Source organism: Perognathus longimembris, chromosome 2 (genome assembly GCF_023159225.1).
Source record: "Perognathus longimembris pacificus isolate PPM17 chromosome 2, ASM2315922v1, whole genome shotgun sequence".
NCBI lineage: Eukaryota > Metazoa > Chordata > Mammalia > Rodentia > Heteromyidae > Perognathus > Perognathus longimembris.
The window spans coordinates 117,669,338-117,696,623 of record NC_063162.1 but is presented as its reverse complement, the minus strand read 5'-3'; the positions used below and the strand labels follow the sequence as shown (position 1 = coordinate 117,696,623).

The 27,286-nt window shown below is 37.1% G+C and overlaps 1 protein-coding gene across 1 annotated transcript; it reads left to right on the top strand.

Moving 5' to 3' along the window:
- Positions 1-5,083: 5,083 nt before the first annotated feature.
- Bet1 (Bet1 golgi vesicular membrane trafficking protein) lies at positions 5,084-15,190 on the top strand. Its single transcript, XM_048340041.1, has 4 exons — positions 5,084-5,253; positions 10,202-10,326; positions 12,438-12,494; positions 14,019-15,190. Exons 1-4 carry the CDS (start codon positions 5,235-5,237, stop codon positions 14,172-14,174), a joined length of 357 nt encoding a protein of 118 aa, XP_048195998.1. The 5' UTR covers positions 5,084-5,234; the 3' UTR covers positions 14,175-15,190.
- The last annotated feature ends 12,096 nt before the right edge of the window (positions 15,191-27,286 follow it).

Sequence of the window (27,286 nt, the reverse complement as noted above, 5' to 3'; positions counted from 1 at the left end):
ATAATAATTTCTTTCTTTCTTTTTTTTTTTGGCCAGTCCTGGGCCTTGGACTCAGGACCTGAGCACTGTCCCTTGCTTCTTCTAGCTCAAGGCTAGCACTCTGCCACCTGAGCCACAGCGCCCCTTCTGGCCGTTTTCCATATATGTGGTGCTGGGGAATCGAACCAAGAGCTTCATGTGTAGGAGGCAAGCACTCTTGCCACTAGGCCATATTCCCAGCTCCTTATTTATTTCTTAATGGAAGGAATATCACAAAACCAGCAGAGTTATGTAAAAATATAAAACTCTGCCAATTTCATTCACTTTTAAATGTCTATTTAAAGTTTATTTTTGTAATAATATTTTTAGGTTAAATAACAGACAATTATATAGGTTAGACTTAGGCTGAATAATTCACATGAAAATAAATTGTTTTTAACGTTTTACCTTTTACTTTATGATCCATCTCAAATTTCTTTGGAGTAAGAAAGATGCAAATTACATGCATGTAAATTGGATCAATGACATATATTACCTAACTAACAACTAACTAACTAATTAACGACTAAGTAGAATTGTAAAATTACATGTTTGTCAAAGTGACTAACAGTGCTATAGGAATAAAACTGTATTGTATACTTCATGTTTCTTTTGTACTTTGAATGTATGAGTATAATTCAATAAACTTATTGAATAAAGATGTTATTATGACTATCTACTTGACCAAATTGTTCTTGAATGATAGGTAATGCAGAACTGTTTAAAACATGTAATGTTGATATTTCCTAGGGAAAATTAAACCTACTTTTTTTCCCTAAAATGTTTAGAAATGTCTGTGAAGTCTTTACAATTGGAATATTACAAGGCAGCCAATGCAAACTGCCCTGCTTTACTGTGAATAGAAACTGGGGCATGGTGGATAGTTTGTAAGGACTGGTGGCTTACACTTTTTCTCTTTCTTCTTGTCTTTCCTCTAGGACCTCACATGTACTTTCTTCCCTGTGAATTTCACTGCTCGATTTATATATTTTATTTTACTAAATCCATGAGACCCTACATGGTAATCTTTTCTATATTCTCTAATTTTTCTTCCCATTTTCTCTGCTTATTTGTTATTTCCTTTCAACATTTTTTTTCTCAAGGCCCAGGGAAGGTTATTGAATAGGTCAGATGAAAAAGGACTCCAGGCCTGGGCATTGTCCTTGAGCTTTTTTGCTCAAGGTTACTGCTACCACTTTGAATCACAGAGACACTTATAGCTTTTTTGTTTGTTAATTGGAGATAAGAGTCTCATAGGCTTTCCTGCCCCTGCTGGCTATGAACTGTGATTCTTAGATCTCAACCTTTTGAGTAGCTAGGTTTACAGGCATGAGGCACTGGCATCTGGTGAAAAAAGGATTAGGTTCAAGGTTATACTTGTTTTACTGCTCTGGAGTCACTGTTTGGAGATTTGGAGATTAATTTTATCTTTGACATTATGTTCTGTAAGTGAATTCTAATGGAACAATATAGTGTGCACATGTACCGTGTGTGTATGTATAATCTTTTCATTACTTGTTTCTGCCCATTTGTATATGTTTGTAATGCCCATTAACACAGAATTCCAGTGGCCTTCATATTATCAAAATGAAGGGTAAATTTATGAAATTTATGTTTCCAGATTTTTCTATATATGTGGTGCTAGGGAATTGAACCCAGGGCCGCATGTGTATGAGGCAAGCACTCTTGCCACTAGGACATATCCCCAGCTCATCTTTTTTTTTGCCAGTCCTGGGGCTTGGACTCAGTGCCTAAGCACTGTCCCTGGTTTCTTTTTGCTCAAGGCTAGCACTCTGTCACTTGAGCCACAGCACCACTTCCAGGTTTTTCTATATATGTGGTACTGAGGAATTGAACCCAGGGCTTCATGTACATGAGGCAAGCACTTTTTGCCACTAGGCCATATTCCCAGCCCTGTAGCTAGTTTTATCAGAGCATTTTATTTATTTATATTTTTTCAAATTTTTATTATCAAACTGATGTACAGAGAGGTTACAGTTTCATACGTTAGGCATTGGATACATTTCTTGTACTGTTTGTTACCTTGTCCCTCATACCCCCCTCCACCCTCCCCCTTACCCTTTCCCCTCCTGAGGTGTTCAATTCACTTACACCAAACAGTTTTGCAAGTATTGCTTTTGTAGTTGTTTGTCTTTTTTTACCCTGTGTCTCTCAATTTTGGTATTCCCTTTCAATTTCCTAGTTCCAATACCAGTATACACGGTTTCCAATATACTCAGATAAGATTACAGAGATAGTGTAGGTACAACCACAGGAAGGTGATACAAGAACATCATCAATAATACAGGCTACAGATACACATGGGACGTTGAAAGTAGTTACAACTGTGATATAACAATTGTCTCCATAACATGGAGTTCATTTCACTTAGCATCATCTTAGGTGTTCATAAAGGTATAGCTATTGGGCCTTGTGATGCTCTGTTATGACTTGCCTAAATACCTGTACTAATTATTACCAATAAGGGAGACTATAGAATCCATGTTTCTTTGGGTCTGGCTCACTTCACTTAGTATAATTTTTTCCAAGTCCTTCCATTTCCTTACAAATGGGGCAATGTCATTCTTTCTGATAGAGGCATAAAATTCCATTGTGTATATGTACCACATTTTCCTGATCCATTCTTCTACTGAGGGGCATCTGGGTTGGTTCCAGATTCTCACTATGACAAATTGTGCTGCGATGAACATTGTTGTGCTGGTGGCATTCCTGTGATTTTGTTTGTGGTCTTTTGGATAGATACCCAAAGTGGGGCTGCTGGGTCATAGAGGAGTTCTATATTTAGCCTTCTGAGGAATCTCCATACTGCTTGCCAGAGTGGCTGAACCAGATTACATTCCCACCAACAATGAAGTAGGGTTCCCTTTTGGCCACATCTCCTCCAACAATTGTTATTGTTAGTTTTCTTGATGTATGACATTATCACAGCATTTTAGACGAGATAGGGCGTGTTCAGGGTGGTATGGCCGTAGACTATCAGAGCATTTTAGGTTAGAATTTTGTGCCTCATATTTATTAACTATGGCTTAGAAGCATTATATCAGTGCTAGTAATATTCCTGGGTTAAAGAAAAAGATGAATGAATAAGTCCTTTCAAAACAAAAATATATGGTCAAGAACTGTGAAGTAATGTTATAGTTCTTAAACAAAAATGTTTAATAATAGTATTACTCCTTTAACAGTATTGCCTTACCACACAGATTACACTTTTTATCCTTTGGATTTCACTGAAAATACATGTCCAGTTATGTTGGATGTTCTACGAGTGCTTTGGCCAAAATAAAGAGTGAAAACCACATGTTTTCTGTAATGGAGTGGAAACCCTATCATCATTTTATTCTCCAGGAAATCATGTTTTAAGTACCAAATAAAAGATTTAGCAAGCTAATTTGTTTTGTTGTTGTTTTTGGTGCCAGCACTGGGATTTGAACACAGGCCAAGGTGCTTTCTCTTAATATTTCACTCAAGGCTGGTGCATGGACGCTTAAGTCACACTTTCATTTCCAGCTTTCTGCTAATTAATTGGAGATCAGCCTCGCTGACCTTCTTGCCCACGTTTGAACTCTGATCCTCAGATCCTAGCCTCCAGAGTAGCTAAAGTTACAACTATGAGCAGCCAAATGAACTTTTGTTCCATAGTCTGTAAGTCAAGAACTACCTGGTTTTTGTTTATACTTTCTTACACTTCAAATATAATGCTTGGGATAGTAAATTTGTCACATGATTGGAAAATGTGTTAACATTTATCAGCTTTGAGACCTTAATATCCTGCTTTCCCCTGGTTTGGTCCTGACATTTAATTATACCAATATAAATGAATGGGTATGAAGCAAACAGAAAAGGGAAAGGTTCAGTGTGTACCAAATTCCTACTTGGGGTGTGAGGGTAGCCACAACTCCAGTCCAGTGTCGTGTCCCGCCCCCCCCCCCCCCCCCCCGCCGCAAAGCAAGTTTGGATATTTCTTTCCCTGGTGGCTTCAAACTGAAAGCCTCCAGATCCCAGCCTTCTGAGTAGCTAGGGTTACAGGTGTAGCTCCCATGGGTACCCAACTCAAGTTCATATATTTTCTATTCATATTCTTGGATATTTAATATGTTTTGTAACTTGTAGTCAGTCATCTCCTGGAGACTCTCAAAAGATTAGATACTGAGGTTATTCTCGAAAAAATAATTGAAAAAATAACTACAGATGCTATATTTGGCCAAAACTCCGCCTCCCGTTAGTAAGGTTACATATTTTAATTAAAAAATAAAAAGAATGTGGAAAAATGGTAAAAAGAAAATTTCTCTTTGGTCTGTCTCTACATTTATTCTTATTCTTCTGTGTATTAAGCCCAAGATTGTGTGTTTGTTTTCAGCCACATCTTTTAGAAGGGAAAGGGAGAGAGGGGAAGGGAGAGGAGGGGAGAGAAGGGGGAAGGGACCAGAAAAGGGGAAGATTGGGAAGGAGGGAGGACAAGAGGGAGAAGAGGAGTTTAAGGGGGGGGGGGGGGGGGAGGAAGGAAGAAGGCAAGGGGAGGGAAGAGGAGGAGGGGGAAGTGGAAGGAGAGAGAGGAGTCCCATATACAATGAAAAGTCATGGTTGTTTCTGTAAGTATAACCAGTGCATTAGCAAGAATCCCAAGTGAGACTTCAGGCTTTCTGGAGAGCTCCAAACCTGCCTGAGTCCGGTGGTTCCTCTTTAGTTCCTGCCGCGGGTCTAGACTACATTGGTTGTCCAATGAGAAACTTGAACAAAGTTTTCTCTCGCCCTGATTGGACTCGGAGTGAAGGGAGTGCCAGGCTCTCTCAGGAAAGGTAAGCCACCTGTGTCCTCGGAGCCTAGGGGCTACCATCCGAAGCACCAGCCGACAGGGTGGCGGAGGAGCAGGTCAAAGATTGCCGGCGCAGCTCTTCTAGAAACACCTCTCGCTCTGGCCACCCGCCTCTCGCCACGCCTTCCTGCCTCAAGCCCCTGGTGGACGGGGGGACTACATTTCCCACAAGGCAACGCAACCCTCCTCTCAGAGTGCGCCAATTAGCGTCCGGTGACGCCATCAGTCGGCGCTGTGTTTAGACTCTACTGATGTCGTGGCGCTTCGGGACAAGAAGTTGGTGGTACTGGGGCCCTAGGATTGAGGACGAGGTCCGAGTGATCCCGGACCCTTTCCTACCCACTCCTCCCCTTTCCGCCTTATCCATCCCTCCTCAGGCAGAATGAGGCGTGCAGGCCTGGGTAAGAAGAGGGCTGAGGTTCGAAGTTTGGGAACTCTAGACGCTGTCTTGCTGGGTCCAGGGGCGAGGGGGGAAGTCTGGACGGGTCTCCTGTCACTAGTTCGGGCTACAAAGCCAGCTGTCCGCAGGGAAAATCTCTAGAAGCCTTGCCAAGTGGAAACCCACCATTTCACCCAGACCCCAGTGGTTTCCCTAGCGGAGATACAGTTTGGATGGTAAGTTAGAGAGAGAGGAGTGGAGACCTGGGGCGGGTTATGTATAGGTGCCAACTCAGTTGGGCATTGAGGGTTGTAGTCTAAGCTGTGGCTTGGGGACTTGTTCTTCCCCCAGCCCCTCCCTGGGTTGTCTCTCTACTGACTCAGGGTCTTAGTTTCTGTAAAGTGAAATTTGGAGAGTGGGCGTTAGGTTATGAAGTGATTGTATTAGTCCTGTAACCGTGAGTTACAAAGGTTAATGTATGTGTCATGGTAGTCCTGGTGTGGAAGCTGGGGTCAAAGGCAATGTTACCTAGAACATTTCTTATCTGGACCTTGTTCCACTGGTAAGGTTGGTGACTTAACATGTGTTTTTGACTTTGTGGGATAAGAAGCAAGGAGATTTAATGGGCCACTTTAATAACACATAGCAATTACAACAGTATTTTATGCTTCTGACGCTATTAAGAGAACATAGATTTTTAAAGAGGGAAACTACTATCTCAGAGTACAGTGTACTTGAAAATATAATGTGAAACATTGAAAAAAGAGATTATTCTTAGTTATTGTAAGATGTTAAAAAGGATTCAATTTTAATGCCAGATGTTTAAAGTCAATGAAAATGACCAATGTTGACATTCACTGGTGAACACATTAGAGTATCAGAAGCAATTTTATTGTACTATTTTCATTCATGTATACAATATACTTCAATTACACTTTTACTATCTTCTCCCTCTTCTGGTTCTGCTCTACTTAATACCTCTTATTTTATATTGGTGTCCTTCATATTTTTGGAAAAACAGCCTTTTAAATGTAATTCTTTGTATTCTAGAATCATAGAGGAAAACTAAACCGAAACAAAATACTAATTTCAAACAGGCTTAGCTTTGTATGCATGAAAACTTTTCTTTTTCATGATCCTTAATGACACCATTTATTAACTTGAATAAGCTCTAGCTTTTTAGTTGTTTTCCAACTCTCCAGCAGTGCTCCCTACTTTAAATATAGTTGGGGAGTAGGGACGTGTGCAAGAAAAGTTACTGTAAATATAGTAGATTTACATTCATATTCTTGATCAGTGATTTCAAAGCTGGGTTACTGTGTACTTTATGAAGATGTTGCAAGTTGAAGTGGACATTGAGTAATGAATAATGGGAGAACTGAGATCCAGATGGGACAAAGACTGAAAGAAAGGCGTACAATTAGAATTATGAATGATGTACCAAGAAATTATGATTTAGTTGTGCACGTGTGTGTTTGAGAGTGCCACTCCTTGAACTTGGGGTCTGGGCATTGACCTTGAGCTTTTTTGCTTAAAGCTGGTAGTGCTTTATCATTTGAACCATGCTCCACTTCTAGCTTTTTGATGGTTTGGAGATAAGAGTTCCATGGACTTTCCTGTCTGGACTGTACTGGCACTGTGATCCTCAGATCTCAGCCTCCTAAGTAGCGAGAATGCCACCTGCACTGGCTGATTAAGCCATTTTTATTAATGGAGACATGGGACCACATGCTGGAAATCTTTCTCTGTCAAACCAAGGAGTATACATTTCGTCAATCAGAACTTTAGCCCCTCTGAATGTTTTGTGCAACTATGTTCCTTGTTAAGTTGCAGGGAAAGGACTTGAGAACTTGTAGTTCTCAGCCCTATCTATACCATATGTAAGAACATTTTCAATTAGATTTTTCAATTAAATTTTAGACTCTGGGAAAGAACTTCCATTTTCTTTTTTGGCCACTCCTGGGGCTTGGACTCAGGGGCCGAGCACTGTCCCTAGCTTCTTTTGCTCAAGGCTAGCACTCTGCCCATTGGGCCACAGCGCCACAGCGCCACTTCTTTATATGTGGTGCTGGGGAATTGAACCCAGGCCTTCATGTATACAAGGCAAGCACTCTTGCCACTAGGCCATATCCCCAGCCCCAAGAACTTCTATTTTCTTTTTAAAGTTACATATAGGTGAAGGGAAGGTAATTATGCAAGAATTCCTGTAATTTACATTGGTGTAAAGTAACAGGCTTTTTAAAGATTTATCAGTGTCAAATTTTAAATTTGGGGTAATAATCTGATAAGATATTCATGTGCACGTTACTGATGAGTTGCTACATAATTAGATCCAGTCATTGGTAGAGTCTTCCTTAAGTAGTATTTAGCATTTGTCTCAACTCACAAAAGGATCTTCAGTCTATACTAGCTTTCTTGTAACATTACATTGCAACAATTCATGTTAAAAATGCTGGCTGTTTGGAATAGCAATTCAGCATTTTATTTTATTTATTTATTAATTTTTGTCAGTAGTGGGGCTTGAACTCAGGGCCAGTTCCTAGGATCAGTTCCTGAGCCAAGGCTAGCACTTTGAACCAGAGTTCCACTTCCAGTTTTCTGGTAGTTAATTGGCGAGAAGAATCTCTCAGACCCTGCCCAGGCTGGCTTTGAACCACCGTCCTCTGATCTCTGCCTCCTGAGTAGCTAGCACCAGGCATGCAATTCAGTATTTATTCCTTTCTATACTAGGGGTGGGTGACAGTTTGAAGGAAACCATATTTTTGAAATGTGCATTGAATGGTTTCCTGATAACAAAGGAGACGTTTGTTTTTAAAATATAGAACAGTGTTAAAGAACTCTTTAAAATTATAATTAAAAGAAGGAAAAATAAAGAAAATAACATTAATTTAGAATGAATTCCTTGATGATGTTGTTCAGTGATTCAACCAATAAATAATGACTTGTTGAAAAAGTGTTATATACCCAGATCTATAGTCATATAGGTAGGTGGCATTGTTTTTTTCCTCAATAGAGCTTATTAAAGTAGATTTTCCAGATAGTCTAACTTAGTAATAGAGTAAGAATTCATTATAAGTAATTTTTTTTTTTTTTTTTGCCAGTACTGCAGCTTGGGACTCAGGGCCCAAGCACTGTCCTTGGCTTTTTTTTGCTTAAGGCTAGCACTCTACCCCTTGAGCCACAGTGCCACTTCTGGCCTTTTCTGTTTATGTGGTGCTGAGGAATCGAACCCAGGGCTTTGTGCATGCTAGGCAAGCACTCTACCACTAAGCCACATTCCCAGGCCATAAGTAACATTTTTTTAAGTGGGGAAACTATGCTCAGTGCTTAAATTCTTAACTTGCATGATAACACATTTGGAGGACTTCAGGGCTAGTATGTCAGCAGTGAAGGGAAAATTTAGTTTATGTAACAGTTTCTTCAGTTTGGAATGTACATGTTCAACATTTTGTTACAGTTTTTATGGTAGTTTCTAATGCATATAACATGCTCACTAGGTACAGGAAAGAAAGAAAGAAAGATGAGGCACTCTTCTTTCAGTGAAGAATATAAACTCACTCTTTTTTTTGCCAGTTCTGGGGCTTGAACTCAGGGCCTGAGCACTGTCCCTGGCTTCTTTTTGCTCAAGGCTAGCACTCTACCACTTGAGCCACAGTGCCACTTCCAGCTTTATCTATATATGTGGTGCTGAGGAATTGAACCCAGGGCTTCATGTTTATGAGGTGAGCACTTTACCACTAGGCCATATTCCCAGTCCCTATAAACCCACTCTTGTTAAAGCTGAATAATAATAAGCTTTGTTCCTTAATCAGTTCATTTATAAGAATTAATTGAATATGTGTGTTTATGGGAATTATAAGTGAAACAAATGTAGTTATCACTCTTGTAGAAATATTAACATTATATACATTGTAGCATTTCAGCCTATAGAGCAATATTAATGTTATGTACAATCAGAACTGTGTAGTTTTACTGCTTAGAGAAAGTCAAGTTGTGTGGTGTCACTCCTTGACCATGCTTCAGCTGATAGTGCTCACTGTAATGCCTGTCCTTCCAGCTCTTTATACCACTGCCACTCCATCAGCTTTTCCAGCTTATGGAAGCCTATGGTTTGGATATCATCTCTGTCTCCTACCTTCTCAGTCCACTGGTAAATCTACTTAAAAGCCATTCCAATCTAGTCCTTAACATTCATAATTTCAACCGTTATTCAAGCAACCTCAAATTTTGGAGCTCTCTTTTTCCTCAGCCACATAAATCTCCAGCTATGGTTGAGTCTGCCACACGGCTTCTGAAGCGCTACACTAATGATTCCTTCTTTAGAAAAAGTGCACAACTGGGAAGTTTCACGTATATTGCTACAATATTTTCAAGGCCCCTAGAAGATAAGTAGCATCTGAAAGAACAATAGATCTGACACAGGTCGCTCCTCAAATACATTTGGCAAATGAATGAAACTACAGACCTCTCAGCTAATGTTCTCCATAAGCTATTCTATCTCCTAAAGCTTCAGCTTTTGTATTCCATTCCCTGGAGTACTCTTTCCTATTGAAGTCTCAATGAGAAATAGATGCTGGCAAACAACTCCATCTACTTGAATTTTCCTCTCACGTGTTACCTTTCTTCCTTTTTCTTTAGAGCCCAAATGCCTCAATGGGCAGTTGATATTACTACTTTAAAGTATTTTTCTTAAATTATCTACTTCGATTGGCAAGTGCATCCCAAACATACTTTTATATGAGTGCCAAGCAACCAATAAATGTGTATTGAAGGGAACTGAGGGTATTGGAAAGAATCATTCTGATCTCAGGTCATGGATTTAAAAAAAAAATACACTTGGAGTATGAATATTGTAGACATACATGGTCTGCGACGCCCTCCAGGGGTCTTTTCTGGTTCTTTTCTAACTGTTAAGCTTTCAAGAGTGACCTCTGTTTTTGCTGCCCTGAGCGTGTGACCACTGCTTGCAGGTGAAGGAGCACCTCCGGGCAACTACGGGAGCTATGGCTATGCTAACAGTGGGTATAGTGCCTGTGAGGAAGAAAATGAGAGACTCACTGAAAGTCTGAGAAACAAAGTAACTGCTATAAAATCTGTAAGTATGGAATATACATATTTTACTCTATCTACTTATATATGTAGCTTTTGAGTTATGTGCTTTGGTGTTATACTAAGGAATAAATAAGTTTACAGTGGTTGAGTGAATTGCACTCAAATTTTACAGAGGTTCAGAAAAGTGGCAAATCTTGTTTAACTCCTGTTTAATTCTTTTTTCAAATTCCAGCCATGTTTTTTCCTATGTCAATAATCTATAAAGACTGCATATTTTCAAGCAGAGCTGTCCTAACTTGCAGCCCAAGTAGCTCTTGAAGTTTTTTCTAGTCCCCTAAGGTACAAATCTTTATCTTCTGTGTTTCTTCTCCGAACCTCATTTCAGTCACCAAGTCTTAATGTTTTCTTATGATTCCCTTTATGGCTGCTTTTCTGAGTTTTGACATGAACCATTGGGAGAGCCCCTTTATCTGTCAGCTGTGGCTGAGCTATGTACTGCTGCTACAGTCATCTTTGTAGAATGTTCTTGAAATTACAGCCTGCCCTCCCAGAAGTCTTTGGTTTATTCTGTGATTGAATAAATGAGGTTTGTCTCTGGGGCTTAATTCTTCAAAGACTGGCCCCAGCTTTTCAGACCTTGTGTCTCACACATCCAGAACTCAGATGTACTTTCTGCCAGACAAATGAGGATGTTATTTCTGCTCTCTGCACACCATTACTCTCTCTCTCCCATGCCTCTGGTAACACTGTCCCTGGTCTTATTTATCCTCTTCCTCCTTACATTTGCTGAAGTTAGGCTCTTCCTGAAAGTCCCCACTTCACTGCACACTACTTCCTTCTCTCGGTCTCTGATGACTACATCCAAAAGTAATTTGTTTTCCCCTGATGAAAACAAGACCATTTGCTTCATTTCTATAACAGTTTTTGCATAGTGATTTGCATTGGAATTATTTGCATGTGAAAATGACTTTTCAGAATTTAGGGTTTTATTTTGAGCTGTTATATTGTACATGGAATCTTGCATAATTCTTTATCAATGGTATTGAGTAAAGTATTGAACAAAAGAATTACACAAAGACGATTTTAGTAATGTATATGATTGGTTTTGCATTGCAATAAACATATCATGCCTTTCCAAAGCATTCAGAAGAAGCTCATGCTACTAAGCCTTAATTAGTATTTCATTACAGTATTTGAAAATTTAAATTGTATTCAGCCTAGAGATTATTACATTGTGAAACAGGGTATTGTTTTTCCAAGTCATATTAAAGCCAAAAGAGTTGATCTATAATATTGCATAGTGTTAATAATTTAGAAAGTATAACATTTTGGAGGACATAAGAATTAAGTGCCTCTTAAAGACAAAACTCTAATATTGAGCATTGCGATTTCTTATTACAAGAAAGCTGTAATAGTCTGGAAATTTCTTTTGTTGGAATGAATGACATTTGTTGCAACATTGTTGGGTGATGACCTGTGATTTGTTAAACTTGGAGGAAAAGCTCATGTTCTGGTCCCTTTAATACTAGTATGGTTTTGTGTTAATATTACTGTATATTTTTTTATAATATTCCAAAAGATTCTCAGCAACTGATTGCATTTATTTAAATGCTTTGTTTGTAAACTTTAGGTTTTAGATTGCATGGCAGACGTGATTGCCTACCTGTTCTATGGTTGTTTTCAGGGTCAGACTCTTTCTATGTAGATATGGGATGTGGATATTACTCACTTGTAAATGATTTTCAAGTTATATTCTAAAGAAAAAGATCTTTAAAAATATTGATGTAGTCCAAGAAATGCTGGAAGTCATTAAAAGTCATATGAGTCTTTATAAATCTTGTAAAATGTAAGAAGAAAGTATGCAGTAGATATTTCTATATAAATAAAATAGAAAAAAATGCAAGAATAAGAGAACCAGAGAGAATAGTGAGATAAAATTGAATATTACAATAAAATCAGAGTGAATAGGAGATAAAAAATGTCCATTGTTGGAAGTAGAAATTTTTGTTTTTCCACTAGTTATTTTTCAGGGACAGTGTATCTGAAGAAGAGATAATATCTTATATTTTGAGAATCTAGAATAGAGCCTTATTTGGGAATATATATGTATATATATGTGTGTGAGTAGTAATGTGTCTGCTTTCTTCTTTATAGCTTTCCATTGAAATAGGCCATGAAGTTAAAAATCAAAATAAATTACTAGCTGAAATGGTAAGTGGTTATGATTTTAACTTTACAAAATTTGATCTAGTATTCTCGCATTTGATTTGTTAACTAATATTAATAATATTTTGATTTCTATGCATTTTAATACACCTAGAGATTATAAATCCTGGATTTTCCTCTATTTTTTTCTAAGCAGTTTGTAATAGTTGTAACATTTATTTTTGCAGTTTTTGTCATGCCTACTGTAAATAGAAATAGAGGTGTAAGCCAACTTATCTACAATTTTATCTTTAGAAGCTCTGTTAAAAACTCAAGACAAATTATTATTTTGAGTGGGTTTAGACATTTCTGCAGGTAAAGAATACTACTACTAACCTAGCAGTCTTAAAAGCTGTGTTTCTAGCTAACCAAATGCCTTTCATTTAATAGAAACTGACTTTAGATAATCACCACTAAACAAATCCCACATAGGATTGAATAAACCAGAAGCTTTCTTTAATCTTTACTTTGGCTATAAAATTTCTCAGAATCTTCCCTTTTTTTCCACATTTAAAAAATTTGTACTATTCAAAAATTCATATTGGTAGCAATGTTCTTACTATGCTTTGTACTAGATTGGTCTAGAGTACACTTTGAAAATGGATATGCCTAGTTCTTCGAAATAGTGTGTGTGTGCGTGCGTGCACGTGCGCGTGTGCGCGTGTGTGTGTGTGTGGGGGGGGGCTTTAACTGAGGGCCTGGGGCCCTGTCCCTCAGCTCAAGACCAGTGTTCTACTACTTGAGCCAGAGTTCCACTTCCAGCTTTTGTGGGAGAAATAGTTTATTGAAGATAAGAATCTTATGGATTTTCCAGTCAGGGCTGTGGTCAAACCTAAGTCCTTGATCTCAGCTTCCTTAATAGCCAAGTCATGAGCCACCCGCCTGCCTGTCTCTCACTCAAAAATTTAAAGAGCAGGATGTAGGCATATGTCTTTTGAAAGAAACATCCGCTCTCTTGATTCTGATGTATAATTCCTATGAAGAACCACATATCTAAAGTGGTTAGCTATGATAAAGGCTAAGCAATGCAGAATCTTATGGCAGACCTCATTTTAGGATATTGAGATTTCAATAAAAGTGTGATATTTTATTTTCCCTTTCCACTTTTACATGATTAACTTTTATAGACTTCGTTATACTTCAGAGTTAGCTATTAATCAAAAGGTGTTAAGAGTAAAGATATTCTAACCTTTAATATGATACTGTGTTAAATTTTGAATGAATCCTTGTCCAGAGTAGCAATTAACTGACTGACCATACCAGGCAGGAAAAATCTCTATGGTAATGCGCAAAACAGAAAAAACCTCTACGGTAATGCACAAATGTTACCTTTATTATTAATGGTTTTTCTTCTTCATAATTAGAATAAAAAATACCTAATAGTTCATGTTACTTCTCAGGACTGAAATGTTTTACTGGATAAAAAGAGAGCCTTTTAACAATGTACACTAATGACACTCCTACTCAATTACTTGATTATGCAAATGTAGAATATTAAAATTTAAAAATTATGTTTCTATTGTCTCCTAGGATTCACAATTTGATTCTACAACTGGATTTCTAGGTAAAACTATGGAAAAACTGAAGATTTTATCCAAAGGGAGCCAAACAAAGTTACTGTGCTATATGATGCTGTTTTCACTGTTTGTCTTTTTTGTCATTTATTGGATTATTAAATTGAGGTGATGCAAGTAAGCATGAGTCTGGAATTTATTCCAGCTAATGGTTTGGAATACCACCTTGTTAATATCAGCACCAAAACATTCCTCATTTTCAAACACTATGGCCTTTTCCCTTCAAGATTACTGGATTTTGCTTCTTTTATAAATCACATTAGTAAGACAGTGCTTTTTAATACTGTTTCTTACTGACTCATTTTAACCCCTATTTTCAGGGGTATTGAGAAGGCCTGAAATCAGTGGTTTTACCAGTTATTTTTTTCCCCAGTTTGCTGTCAAATTAAGTAGCAGAAGAATATTCTGTTGTCACCATAAATGTAACATGTTCCGTATACTGAAACGAGTGGGAGAGCAGTAGAATGCCTGGAGAGCCTGATATAGAGCTCCTGAGGTAGTGAGCCAGAATATGATAGAATAGTAATTTTATTTGCCTCATTTGTTAACAGCTATGATGATGTATGCTCTCTCTTCCTCCTTTATTTGGCAAAAACTGTGAGCCAGTTTCTTTTTACCTAAAATCTTCTCGTTAATTTTGATCCAATGATTATTCTGTTTTTGTCCAAGACCCTCCTTTTTAAATAAAACTTACTTCCACATATGACTAGTAGACCCCAATTACATGTGTATCCATATAGTTGTTTTTTTATGTTGACTTTACAAATTCCATAGACTTTCTAATAGCTTCATGATTTTATCTACTTAGGTAAGCCATTTGATTATCATTGTGACAGAATTTAAGTGAAATTAAGTAATTGCTAAGCTCTAAGTGGAAATCAGGTGTTTAAGCAAAATTAATTGCCCCTGCTTCATTATGTGCTCAAAATAGCTATGAAAATACTGAGGCATTCAAGTTAGAGTCAAGAGAATTGTTGTTTTAATCCAGTGTTTGTTAGTAGAAATTGTGATCAAGATGGATTTGAGTGAAGAAGAAATATTAAGTACTGTAAAATACTCTATTGGTTCTGTTTTGGAATTACCTATTTATAGTTTCCAGAAATAAATTTTTATGGAGATATATTAACTTGACTCTGTTGTTTCTTCGCTTAAGTCTCATATACTGACATAGAATCTGAAAAAAAGGAAGTTCTGAAGACTTAGGTTCTGAACAAAATCAAGCAGTTAACATTTCCAAAATCAAGCCAAGTTAACATTTCTTTTTTTTTTTTTTTTTTTTTGGCCAGTCCTGGGCCTTGGACTCAGGGCCTGGGCACTGTCCCTGGCTTCCTTTTGCTCAAGGCTAGCACTCTGCCACTTGAGCCACAGCGCCACTTCTGGCTGTTTTCTATATATATGGTGCTGGGGAATTGAACCCAGGGCCTCATGTATAAGAGGCAAGCTCTCTTGCCACTAGGCCATATCCCCAGCCCCTCCAAGTTAACATTTCTTCAGTGTCTGAGCTTGCTTCAAAATCTCTTGCATTCTTTGTTTTTTGTTGTTGTTATTGTTTTGTTTTTTTGCCAGTCCTGGGGCTTGATACTCAGGGCCTGAGCCCTGTCCCTGGCTTCTTTTTGCTCAAGGCTAGCACTCTACCACTTGAGCCACAGCGCCACTTCTGGCCTTTTCTATATATGTGGTGCTGAGGAATTGAACCCAGGGCTTCATGTCTACAAGGCAGGCACTTTACCACTAGTCCATATTCCCAGCTCTTGTATTCTTTGTATTTTTACTTAGGCACCTGTTGATTCACTCTGCAATCCTTTTTATCACTAATTCCTTGTCAGTTCAACCTTAGTTTTGTGGAGGCATTTGCCTTCATTTGGGTCTCCATTTCACTAGTAGGAGCATAAGATCTTTGTGGAACGAGTGACTTAGATAGGGTTGAGGTACAAAAGAAAAGAACCTGTTGGAGCTAGATGATCTGTGCTCATCAGATCTCCACTCTCAGTTACTGTTAGTCCTCCCTAGCTAAATAGTAGAAGAGAGTTATTTTAAGGGCATAATAGGTTGGTTTCAGGTTTTGAGGTGAGGATGACCCTTTAGTGGTTTTCCTTTCAGGCAATTGAAGTGCATGCAGCTCATTGGTCCACGAAATTTTTTAACTACTCTGTGCCAATTATGTATCACTAGAGGTCAGGGGCAGTAATTGAAGTTAAAAAGAAGAAGAACCACAAACAGTACAAAAAAAAACCCAAACCCTCTTGTTGCTGGCGCTGGTGGCTCATGAGTGTAATGCTAGCTACTGTACTCAGGAGACTGAGATCTGAGGATCACAGTTCAAAGGGAGCCAGGGCAGGTAAGTAAGTGAGACTCCTACTTCCAATAAACTACTCAGAAAAAGTGCTGTGGCTTAAGTGGTAGAGCATTGGCCTAGAGCACAGAGAGGCTCAGATACAGAGCCCAGGCTCTGAGTTCAAGCCCCAATACCAGCAAAAAAACCCCAGAAAATCCCAAACACCTTTTGTTTCCTTTTCTTGGAGTTCATTTCAATAAGCATCATTTTATATGATCATATACACATAGCTATTGAGCCTTTGTGATCCTCTCCTATTTCTTTGCTCTCTTTTTTTCTTTTTCCCTCTCTGGTATATTCCCTTTTGTCACTGCTTTTTTATTTCTGTACCCTTTGTCTTGTATATAAGTTTATCTGATTGGGGTGGGGAAGGGATGGGACAATGGGTGAACCAATTCAGCAGTGACACTGTTAGAAATGAACTATATAACCTGGGGGATGGGAAAAACTGGGAGAAAATGAAGCAGGCGTGACACTGTTCAAAAGGAAATGTACCCATTACCTGACTTACGTGACTGTAACCCTCTGTACATCACCTTGACAATAAAATTTCTAAAAAAGGAAAAAAATAGATGACTTGGGAAACAATGTAAAGATAAGAGAATATAAGGGAATCAACAACAGAAACAGAGGCCATTGAAGTCTTAAGAAAACCAGTGATAGTAAGAGAAAGAAAATTTCAGAATTAAAGTTAGCTGTTTTATGAAAATACTTAGCCATGTTACAACACTGTGTGAGTGAAGCTGGGTATTATAAAAGAAGTAGTGATTTCAGATTCAGGGACTGGGGATGATATAAAAGTGGTTCTTATCACTGCATCATTCAACATTTCATATTTTGATTTTTTTCTTAACTGCCTAAAACTTGACATTTCTTATCATGTCTCCACTGCATTAGCTAAGATGCTGGCAGGGTATCCATGGCCTGTGCTTCACTAGGGATCTTTCTGCCAGCGAGTACTTCTTTCTACTTGGAGATATGCCCCACTAGAAAAAATTACTCATACTAATAAAATTTGGGGAAAATATAAAATATAGGAAGGTACTAATCCCTTATAATTGTTTACAAGCACATTGTTAATTCTATAATCATTTATCGCTAAGGTGTTTTGGCAAGTTGCTTGTAATAGTTCAATAGTCAAAATATTTGGCTATTATAACTTGCTATTATTGAATATTCAGACAGCAAGATTGGGTGATGTTTGGGTGGTGGGTGGAGTATTATATACTTTACATTTTAAATGTGAAACAAATTCAGAAAACAATTCATAAAAATCCAAGATGTCCAAGTTTTCCCTGAAATATCTAGTCACTGCATTTCAGTAGGAAATAGTTGTTAGAAGTATGCCAAATACATTGGCAAATAATAAAAAATAGAGCTTACACGTAGTTGCCAGGTCTACAGTGAGTAATGGGGAAATCATATGTATTTTGATGGAATTCACATTGGTATGTCAACTCATTCTTGGATAGTCATTGAACTGAGAGAGGGAGTGTTAACTAAGATAAATATTCAACATTTTCTGCATCAGAAATTTGAAGCACAGAACCCTAGCACCTGTATCCATAAAATGCTTCTGGTTTGTATAAAATAAGTTATCACAATTTTCAAATGTTCTATTTCCAATTAGATATAGACTGAGTTTGAGAGAAAACAGAAAATATGCCTGATAATTTGCAACCAGTTACTCAGGAAGTGATACACTGGGCCACATTGATAGTAAACTGTTTTGTGGGATGCAAAGTAACATCATGGCGAAGACTGAAAATTATGAAGCTACACTATCTGAGCATAACCCTGCTGTCCATTCCTGGTATGGTTTGATGACTTCCCCATCTCATCAGTAAAATAGAAACATTTTACATAGAGATACAAATTGCTCCTACTCTCATAAGCTTATTGGTATAATTAAATACTACTTGAAAGAGCTTGGAAAATGTGGTTAATTTTTGCCTTTGTCTCCTGGGGCTGGTACCCTTGGGATTCTGATCTGCTAAACCATCTCATAGGCAGCTGAAGGAACTTTGGCTGCTTTCTCCTCCAAATACACAGCCAGAAATAAAAACAGCTGTCTTATTTGGCATGGTTCATCATTTTCTAGAAATTAGTTCATTTACATTTCTTTGCATCCTCAGCAATCTGATGGAATTACTTAGGATGGTTGTTTTGTTGTTTTTAATTTTAGTTTATAGATCTTTGACCTTTCTGAAAGCAAAAGTTTGAAGTGAAGGAAACAAAATAGCTGTGGCAGTATCAGTTACCTATTAATTTAACATAAAATATGTTCTATTTATTTTGTCCCATCTAGATGTTACTCTTGCACTAGCACTGTGCTATTTTAATCAGTAGAGTCTCATAGTGTTTTTAATAGCCAACAGATGTTGTTATCTATTTGTTCTGTTCTGAAGAACAGACTTTGACATATTTTAATAAATCATAGTGGCTTTGATAAGAATCATTAATCTATAATCTCTGTGGGGGAAATCAAGCTCAAATATTTTTATAATTGAAATGTTGAGTTTTTACTTCAAAACATTTCTCATTTTGTTTCATTATATCTTTAGTGGTACAATGGTAAACAAGTTCTTGCAGTGATGAATCAAGATGATCTATAGTAATTTTTATTTCTGTGGTGTAAATACCCCCACCCTGCTTGATTTCAAGTACAAATGTGTCATCACTGAACATAGGGTTGTGAATATACATACAAAGTTGGCTCTTATGAGCTGGTGCAAACTAGCTCTAGTACAACCTACAGCCTTGTTATATTTGTGTGTGTGTATGTATGTGTGTGTGTGTGTGTGTGTGTGTGTGTGCAAGAAAGGGGGCTTGAATTTAGGACTAGTGTGCTCTCCCTTAGCTTTTTGCTTCAAGACTTGGATGTTCTGCCACTTGAGCGATAGTTTCCCATCCAGCCTTTTGATGGCTGACTGGAGATAAGAATATCGTGGACTTTCTTGCCCACGATAGCTTTATACCACAGTCCTCAGCTCTCAGCTCCTTGTGTAGCTAGGATTACAAGCATGAGCTACCAGCACATAGATGCAGAGTGTCTGCAGCTTACAACTGTTTGTAGTCAGCTGGCAGAAGGAAAGACTGTGAGACTTTTACCTCCAGTTAACCACAAAAGGATGGATGTGGAGCTGTGGCTCAAATGATAGAATACTAGCACTGGGCACAAAAGCATTGAGACACTCACTGCCCAAGGCCGGAGTTCAAGTCTCCTGACTTGCACAAAATTAAATAAATAAATGAATAGAAAGGGAAAGACATGGACATGTTTTTTTGTTTGTTTAACAAGAACTCTCTCCTGTAGTAGAAAAAACTTAAGTGATGTGAAGTTAAATGAGAAATTAACCTGCAAAGAATGTTTTTTGAAATCAGTTCATTTGGACAATCATTTGTACATTTTACACATGGCAACATTTTTTCCAACTTATATGGGAAAACTCTCATTCAATTTATTGATCCTCTTATTCTTTCAGTAATTTAAATGCATACAGATAACATAGGGAAAAGGTAGAACGTTATGAGTATTTTGGTTTTCATTATGCTTTTTCTCCAATTAAATGTTCAAATGTGTTCAGGGTTATTCTGAGAGTTTCTTACAGTTTTATTTTTTCTCCCAGAATGTGTCTGCACTCCTGTGGTCATTAGGGGAAAGCCCTGTTTTCCCTTTTATAATAAAATTTTACCCAAAACATTGAAGGTCTACCATAAAACTGGAGAGATTTGCAAAGTGCCACATCCAAATGTTATCTTTCTTTAATCTTCGAAAGGAACAGAAATTTAGAAATACATAGCAAATGTTTTCAACCAAACAAACAAAACATATTTTACATGTGCGATTCCAAAGTTCATGTAAACTTAGTGAATCATTTATAATTTTAGTAGCTGAAGTAAAATGTAAAATATGACCACATTATCTATTGTAAATATAAATATGAAGTTTTATACAGCTCAAAAGGAAAATGGTGTTTAATGCTTTCTTTTAAATAACTAAACAAACTACAGTCCAACAAGGGTCAGTATTATATAATTTCATTTTTTAATGTTACTATTCTGATTTTTCAAATACCTGTGATCATGATGCAGCTTAAAACACCTAGCTGAATCTAATTTTATTAGTATTTATGGATTATTTGGTATTTACAATGAATTTGGAACTGAGAAGAAAAAACAAAATAGCATTCAAAAGCTTTCTATAAAGCATGTTAATAGGTACAAAATTGGTTATGTCAGTAATTTCAATTTTAAAGCAATATTCTATTCATTCATTTCATCTGAGTAATGAATAAAGAGTCCCAGAAGTAGGTAACTTATTAAGCTTTTTGCATTATTTAATAGTCCATTTGCCTTAAACAACATAAGATAAACTCTTACTTTTCAGGAAACTGGGGCCTGAATATTACATTTCAGAAAAGTTACTGTAGTAAAATATTTTAGATTATTTGAGTTTGTATTTCATTTGTTTTAGCATTTTAATTTTACAAATTTATTTTTTTGCTGCTATACATGCAAAACAGTTACAAAAACACATCTGTGAAATATCCTTATTGTTAGATTAAAGTTATTTTTAATAATTACTGGATTGTCTCCTAGCATATTGCTTGAAGGACAATACACACATTCAGAAATTGTTTTGTCTTTCAAAGGAGATCCTGTCACGGAGAGCTCCCATAGAACTGAGATTACAGATGTGAACCACTTCACTGACTTGCTGAAGTGAGATTTTTGTTAACATTCCCATGATTGACCTCAAACTGTGGTCCTCCTAATCTCTTGACTAATTAGGATTGAATAATTGGGATTGCAGGTGGACAGGCAGTGGCTTCTTTGGGACAGTATGGCCACAAAATCTATAATAATCACATACAGCAGTGCCTCTGTCAATCAACGTAAAAGTCTCCTGAAGATTTTGTCTATTCACAACCACAAACTGAGACTGTAAGTGGAAATAGGGTCTTTGGAGATTACTGAGGTTAAGATGAAGTCATAGCAGGTTAAATTAGCTTTATCCAAAGACAGGTGTCCTTAGAAAAGAAGGATGCTTGCTTAGCACTGACACAGAAGAATGTCAAGGAGACACAGGCAGCCATTGAATAATGTCCCTACAAGCAAAGGAACATGTATTGCTAGCAGTTACAAGCTAGAAGGCAGCAAGGAAAGAGCCAACCCAGGAAAAGCCTTCAGGAAGCACATGACCCTGCAAATAACTTTATTTTGTGGTTCTGTCCTCCATAATTGTAGTAAATGAGGTCTTGTTTTTTTAAGCTCTCATCTTGTGGTGTGTCATAGCATCTCTAGGAAATTACCAGCACAGCGACCCAGGGCTATATAGGAGAGAGCCTGGCTGCCACCCAGGGCCCAAAACACTAAAACTCCCCAGGCAACATATAGGCCCTGGCTGTCACATAGTCATTTTTGCCAGCTAGAGCCTATATAACCAATGGAAATTCTAGATATATTTACTCATAAGGCCCCACCACCATTCTTTCTCTTTTCCTTTCTTTCTGTTTCCCTTTTGTAATTCATGATTGATAGGTTTAAGAATTGAGTTGGGAAATAAATAATGCAGCCAATTTCTAAGGATAAAATGCTAAAATAAGACTGAAATTAATACAAGGATTCCAAACTGAGGTGCCACTGATGTATTGCAAGGACACTAAGCATAATTCTGTGAGCACATTTTTCCCTCTAAAACTTGTACAAAGCCACATATTTTGGTTTCAACCTACAAAACTAATTCCTGATATTCCCATCAAAAGTAAACACTGATACATATAATATCTTGTATCATCTTTTGACATAGATGAGCTATCAGTAACTTTAGTCTCTCCGAATCAGTCCAGACTCCAGGGATTTTACTCTTGAATCAGAGAAAAGTTCATGTGATCAATATAGAATGATAAGCCACTGGTGCTATAATTTTTTTTTTTTTTGGCCAGTCCTGGGCCTTGGACTCAGGGCCTGAGCACTGTTCCTGGCTTCTTCCCGCTCAAGGCTAGCACTCTGCCACTTGAGCCACAGCGCCGCTTCTGGCCGTTTTCTGTATATGTGGTGCTGGGGAATCGAACCTAGGGCCTCGTGTATCCGAGGCAGGCACTCTTGCCACTAGGCTATATCCCCAGCCCCCTATAATTTTTGAAGACAGAGTTAGAACCTTGGCATGACATGAAGGAATAATTAATAGAGAAGCCCCCAAAAGCCAAAGAGAAACTATGTTTACAAGCAGATTTGTGAAAGTAAGTATTATGATGCAAAGTAACTTTTTCTATCACTGACAGAAAAATAGATATTGACAGATCAAAAGCCAACCCACCACATTGTAGTTGAGTAAATGCTAAATAGTGAATTTCTATAGTCCTTATCTTTAAGTTTTCTTCCCCTGGTATTGACTTTTGCTAGTGAGATCAACCTTGGATCCAAAGAGGTTGTCTGAAGAACTCAACACATGCTTTATCTCATTTACTGTGTCCTTTCCCTAGCCTAAGATTAATGATGTAAATGCTAAAGAACATTCATACTTATGACGTTTTACTCAACATAAGTAATATGTTCCCATTAAAATGTGGAGATTGGTTTACAATATTAAGCACAGTTGAAACAAATAAGTATCCCCTGTCCTTGAAGTAAGAGACATGATGTGTATTATGTATCCATTTCTTGCCTGCCTTCTTGACTGCACTTTGAGTTTCTTTTTTGTAACTGACATCATTTATTTTTTTCATTTTAAAAAATTTTTATTATCAAACTGATGTACAGAGAGGTTACAGTTTCATACTTTAGGCACTGGATACATTTCTTGTACTGTTTGTTACCTCCTCCCTCATTCCCCCCTCCCCCTCCCTCTTTCCCTTCCCCCCCATGAATTGTTCAGTTCATTTACACCAAACAGTTTTGCAAGTATTGCTTTTGTAGTTGTTTGTCTTTTTTAATCCTGTGTCTCTCGATTTTGGCATTCCCTTTCAATTTCCTAGTTCTAATACCAGTATACACGGTTTCCAGTGTACTCAGATAAGATACAGAGATAGTGTAGGTACAACCACAGGAAGGGGATACAAGATCATCAATAATAGAAGCTACAGTTACACATAGCACGTTGAAAGTACTTACAACAGTGATATAACAGTCGTTTCCATAACATGGAGTTCATTTAACTTAGCATCATCTTATGTGTTCATAAGGGTATAGCTATTGGGCTCTTGTGATCCTCTGCTGTGACTTGCCTAAACCTGTGCTAATTATTCCCTATAAGGGAGACTATAGAGTCCATGTTTCTTTGGGTCTGGCTCACTTCACTTAGTATAATTTTTTCCAAATCCTTCCAATTCCTTACAAATGGGACAATATCATTCTTTCTGATAGAGGCCATAAAATTCCATTGCTACACTTTGAATTTCTTAGGGACTAGCACCAGATCTTTATTTTTTATATCCAAAGTAGTATCTGGCATAGAACAAAAAGCAAATGAATAAGTAAGTGAATAAAGTAAGAGACAATTGAGCCAGAATTGCCACATTATAGAGTTCTAGATGCCAAGATAAATGAACTTGCTTATGACTAATAAATGTAAATTCGAATGAGTTTAGTTAGGGTGAGAGAGAATCAATTACTGAATCCTTATGCCTTATACTATTATAGTTTCAGTATATATAGAAATCTGTGTATTATAATGAGCCTTATATAGAACAATCTATATGGAGTCATATTTTTTACTAGTCAGCTCTAATTTCATAGAATATTAAGCTCCGCCAATAGTCTACAAAATACTACATCCACATTTACATTTATATTCACATTTACATTTAAGCAATAAAACAATTGTGTCTTAATACATGATAGAATGAAGTAGGGGATGCTTTGTTTCATAACCATCCTAGATTCAGATTATGTGTCATACCAGAGCCACTCAACTTTGTCAATCTACCACCCCATAGTTCAGTACTTTCCTTGCTTCCATGATAGAAAAGTTAGTATCCAGATGGAAGCTGTCTGGGTAACACTAGCTAGAAGTATGATGGATGGAATGGCGCGTGTGATGACCTCCATCAATGAAGACAAGGAAGCCCATAAATTGTACCTTTCTTCACCCTGAATCATAGTAATAGTCTTTGTGGGGAAATTGAGACCTAGCAACATACTCTTTTTCTTGCAAGGAAAGTTATGAGCATCACAGAAGTGTACTTTTGTAGTTTAGCTTTCTTCTTTCTCTGCCTTATCTCTCTTTTTTCTTCAGATTCACTTTCCAATAAGCTTCTGAATCAGGTTTTTTCTGAGGAAGTCTGGGCCAAAGCAGTACTTGAAAAGTCTTTTTTTTTTTTTTTTTTTTTTACTTGGCTGAAGGTACTCTGTTTTGCTACAAATGAAGTCATAGATGACTGAGACAATGTGAAAAACTCATGGTAAGATGAAACAGCACTCAGCTGCCCAGGCATCCAGTCTGTCCAGGACTGAGGAATTTCCAAGGGCCGGAAATTTCAGGATAAATCTGAGGAAGTCATGAGCAAGCCAGAAGATTTGAGTACTCTGGAGAGCAATTTGGAGATGTTGACAGCAATAAGATGGGCTGAACGTGTGCTGATTCACCCCCAACAGCAACCACATAGAAATAATGGGTAAAATATGAGAAAAAGAAAAAGTAAGGAAAGTGGATAAGGAAAGTATGAAGGAAAGGGATGTCTTCCAGTGGCAGATTAAAGAAAACAAAATGCAACACAAAGAGAAACCCAATGGAAAACTGAAAGCAAATTAAAGTATATAAAATAAGAATTCCAACATATATCCAATGTTCCCCAAATTAAAAAGAGAATAAAAAATTAGGAAAATTCTGAAGCAACAATTGAGGAAACACTCCAAATTTGAAGAAATAGTTGAGTTCTCGGACTTATACACTATACTAATACTCAAGAAATGTACAAAGGAAAAAGACCACAGGTAGGCACTAATTACTCGACAGAGAAGTTTCATTTATGGATACCTAGAAAATGTGGAGATTTCCTTTCTACATTTTAACTTTATTACTATAAAGTTGATAACATCAAACATTATTACATTTTTGTCATTGTATCAAGTAAAGCGAATATATTTACAGGTGTCCAAATTTGTGTGTGTGTGTGTGTGTGTGTGTGTGTGTGTGTGTGTGTGTATTTGATAAGTGCCTTTCAAATGTATCCTTGACAATGCTGTCATAATTTTGTCAAACATTTTTTCCTCCACTTTGGAAATAGATTTAAACATCTCTTCATCACAATGTGAAAAGACGATTGCAAATTCAAAAAGGATGAAAAGAAGCAAAAACAAAAGAATGATGGAGAAAGACGTTTGGGTTTTGTAATGTAAGCCTTCCACTAGCCCATTGTCTAGTCAGCTTTACTGCAACTCTCTTGAAGTACCTAACTTTAACTTATTCAGAAATGAAGATGGAGATGATTTGCCAACAAATCCTTCATGTTAGAAGTCACACTAGCAAATGAAACTTGCTTCTTTTAATCTTGGAAATTCCTTAACATTTGTCTAGCTAGAACCTTAAAGGACACAGCTTCTTTCCAGGCTCTTCTATCCCAGGCACAAAATTACATAGTAACATGTCAAAATTATGACTTGGGAGCCCTGGATAATCTTTCAAGAATGAGGTAGATTGTTCACAGGTATATTCAGTAGACTCATTATACCTTGAAAATTGAACATCAATATTAAGTACATATGGTTGAGCATAATATTAAAAGATAGCATTGTTCATTCTTTAACTATTTAAGAGAAGGAAGCCATTTCCCCATAAATAAATATCTAGGATCATTCTAGCTTTCAAAAATCACAAACTGCCTGCTTGTAATTAAAATGTGAATGGGGACCCAATGGCAATGCAACTATCTGAAAAAAAAAGAAAGAAAGAAAGAAAGAAAACCAGCATTAAAGGGCCTTGAATGTCTCCTAGCAAAGGGCAATCTCATTTGCCATCAAAGCTTTTAGATTCTAGCAAAGGATTTAAATTGTTGTGCATTGTTGTTGAAGAAAACACTATTGACTATTTTTGTCACAACCACAGAAGGAATTTTCTGATCGTAATGTAAAATAATAACAGATTTTCTGAATAGTGTGTGCTCCTTATAGGGATTGTGAAAAATTGAATGAAGAAACACTTTAAAATCATCTTTATTTTCATCTCCGAAAGACAACTTTTCTTAATATTCTGGATCACTTTGTTTCTTATTTTTCAGTAAGAATTTTGGATTTACAGAAAAATTTCAAAAATAGCTTTCTTATATGCTTCACACAACCATAGAAATATGCTCCAAACTAAGAAATCAACATTAGCACAAAACTATGTTTGATTAGAATCTTTTTTAGATTTTTAGCAGTTTTTCCACTTATCATTTTTTCTGTTCTTAGATACTATTTCAAGACCTCATAGTCAGTTTACTTGTCATGTTTCTGTGATTTCTGATCTGTGAAAACAAATGAAGTGGGCTGGGAATATGGCCTAGTGGCAAGAGAGCTTGCCTCGTATACATGAAGCCCTGGGTTTAATTCCCCAGCACCACTTATATAGAAAAAAACGGCCAGAAGTGGCGCTGTGGCTCAAGTGGAAGAGTGCTAGCCTTGAGCAAAAGGAAACCAGGGACAATGCTCAGGCCTTGAGTTCAAGGCCCAGGACTGGCAAAAAAAAAAAAAAAAAGAAAACAAAAGAGTACCAAGTCAGATGTTTTTCAGATGTTTTACAGGATTTCTATACATGTGGTTATGTTTAATATTTTATAATTTTTAATATTTTAATAGAGATTTTTATATTTTTAATAGAGATTATCTTTTAGTATTATTTATTTTTGCCAAGAATCTCATTGAAGGAATATGTACCTCTCAGTGTATCAGATAAAGATGCTATGATG

What these genes read in the sequence shown, in the direction of transcription:
- Bet1 (XM_048340041.1), top strand. An exon ending in AAGTAACTGCTATAAAATCT is followed by an intron (nt 10,327 to 12,437) that starts GTAAGTATGGAA and finishes TCTTCTTTATAG; the next exon opens with CTTTCCATTGAAATAGGCCA. An exon ending in ATAAATTACTAGCTGAAATG is followed by an intron (nt 12,495 to 14,018) that starts GTAAGTGGTTAT and finishes ATTGTCTCCTAG; the next exon opens with GATTCACAATTTGATTCTAC.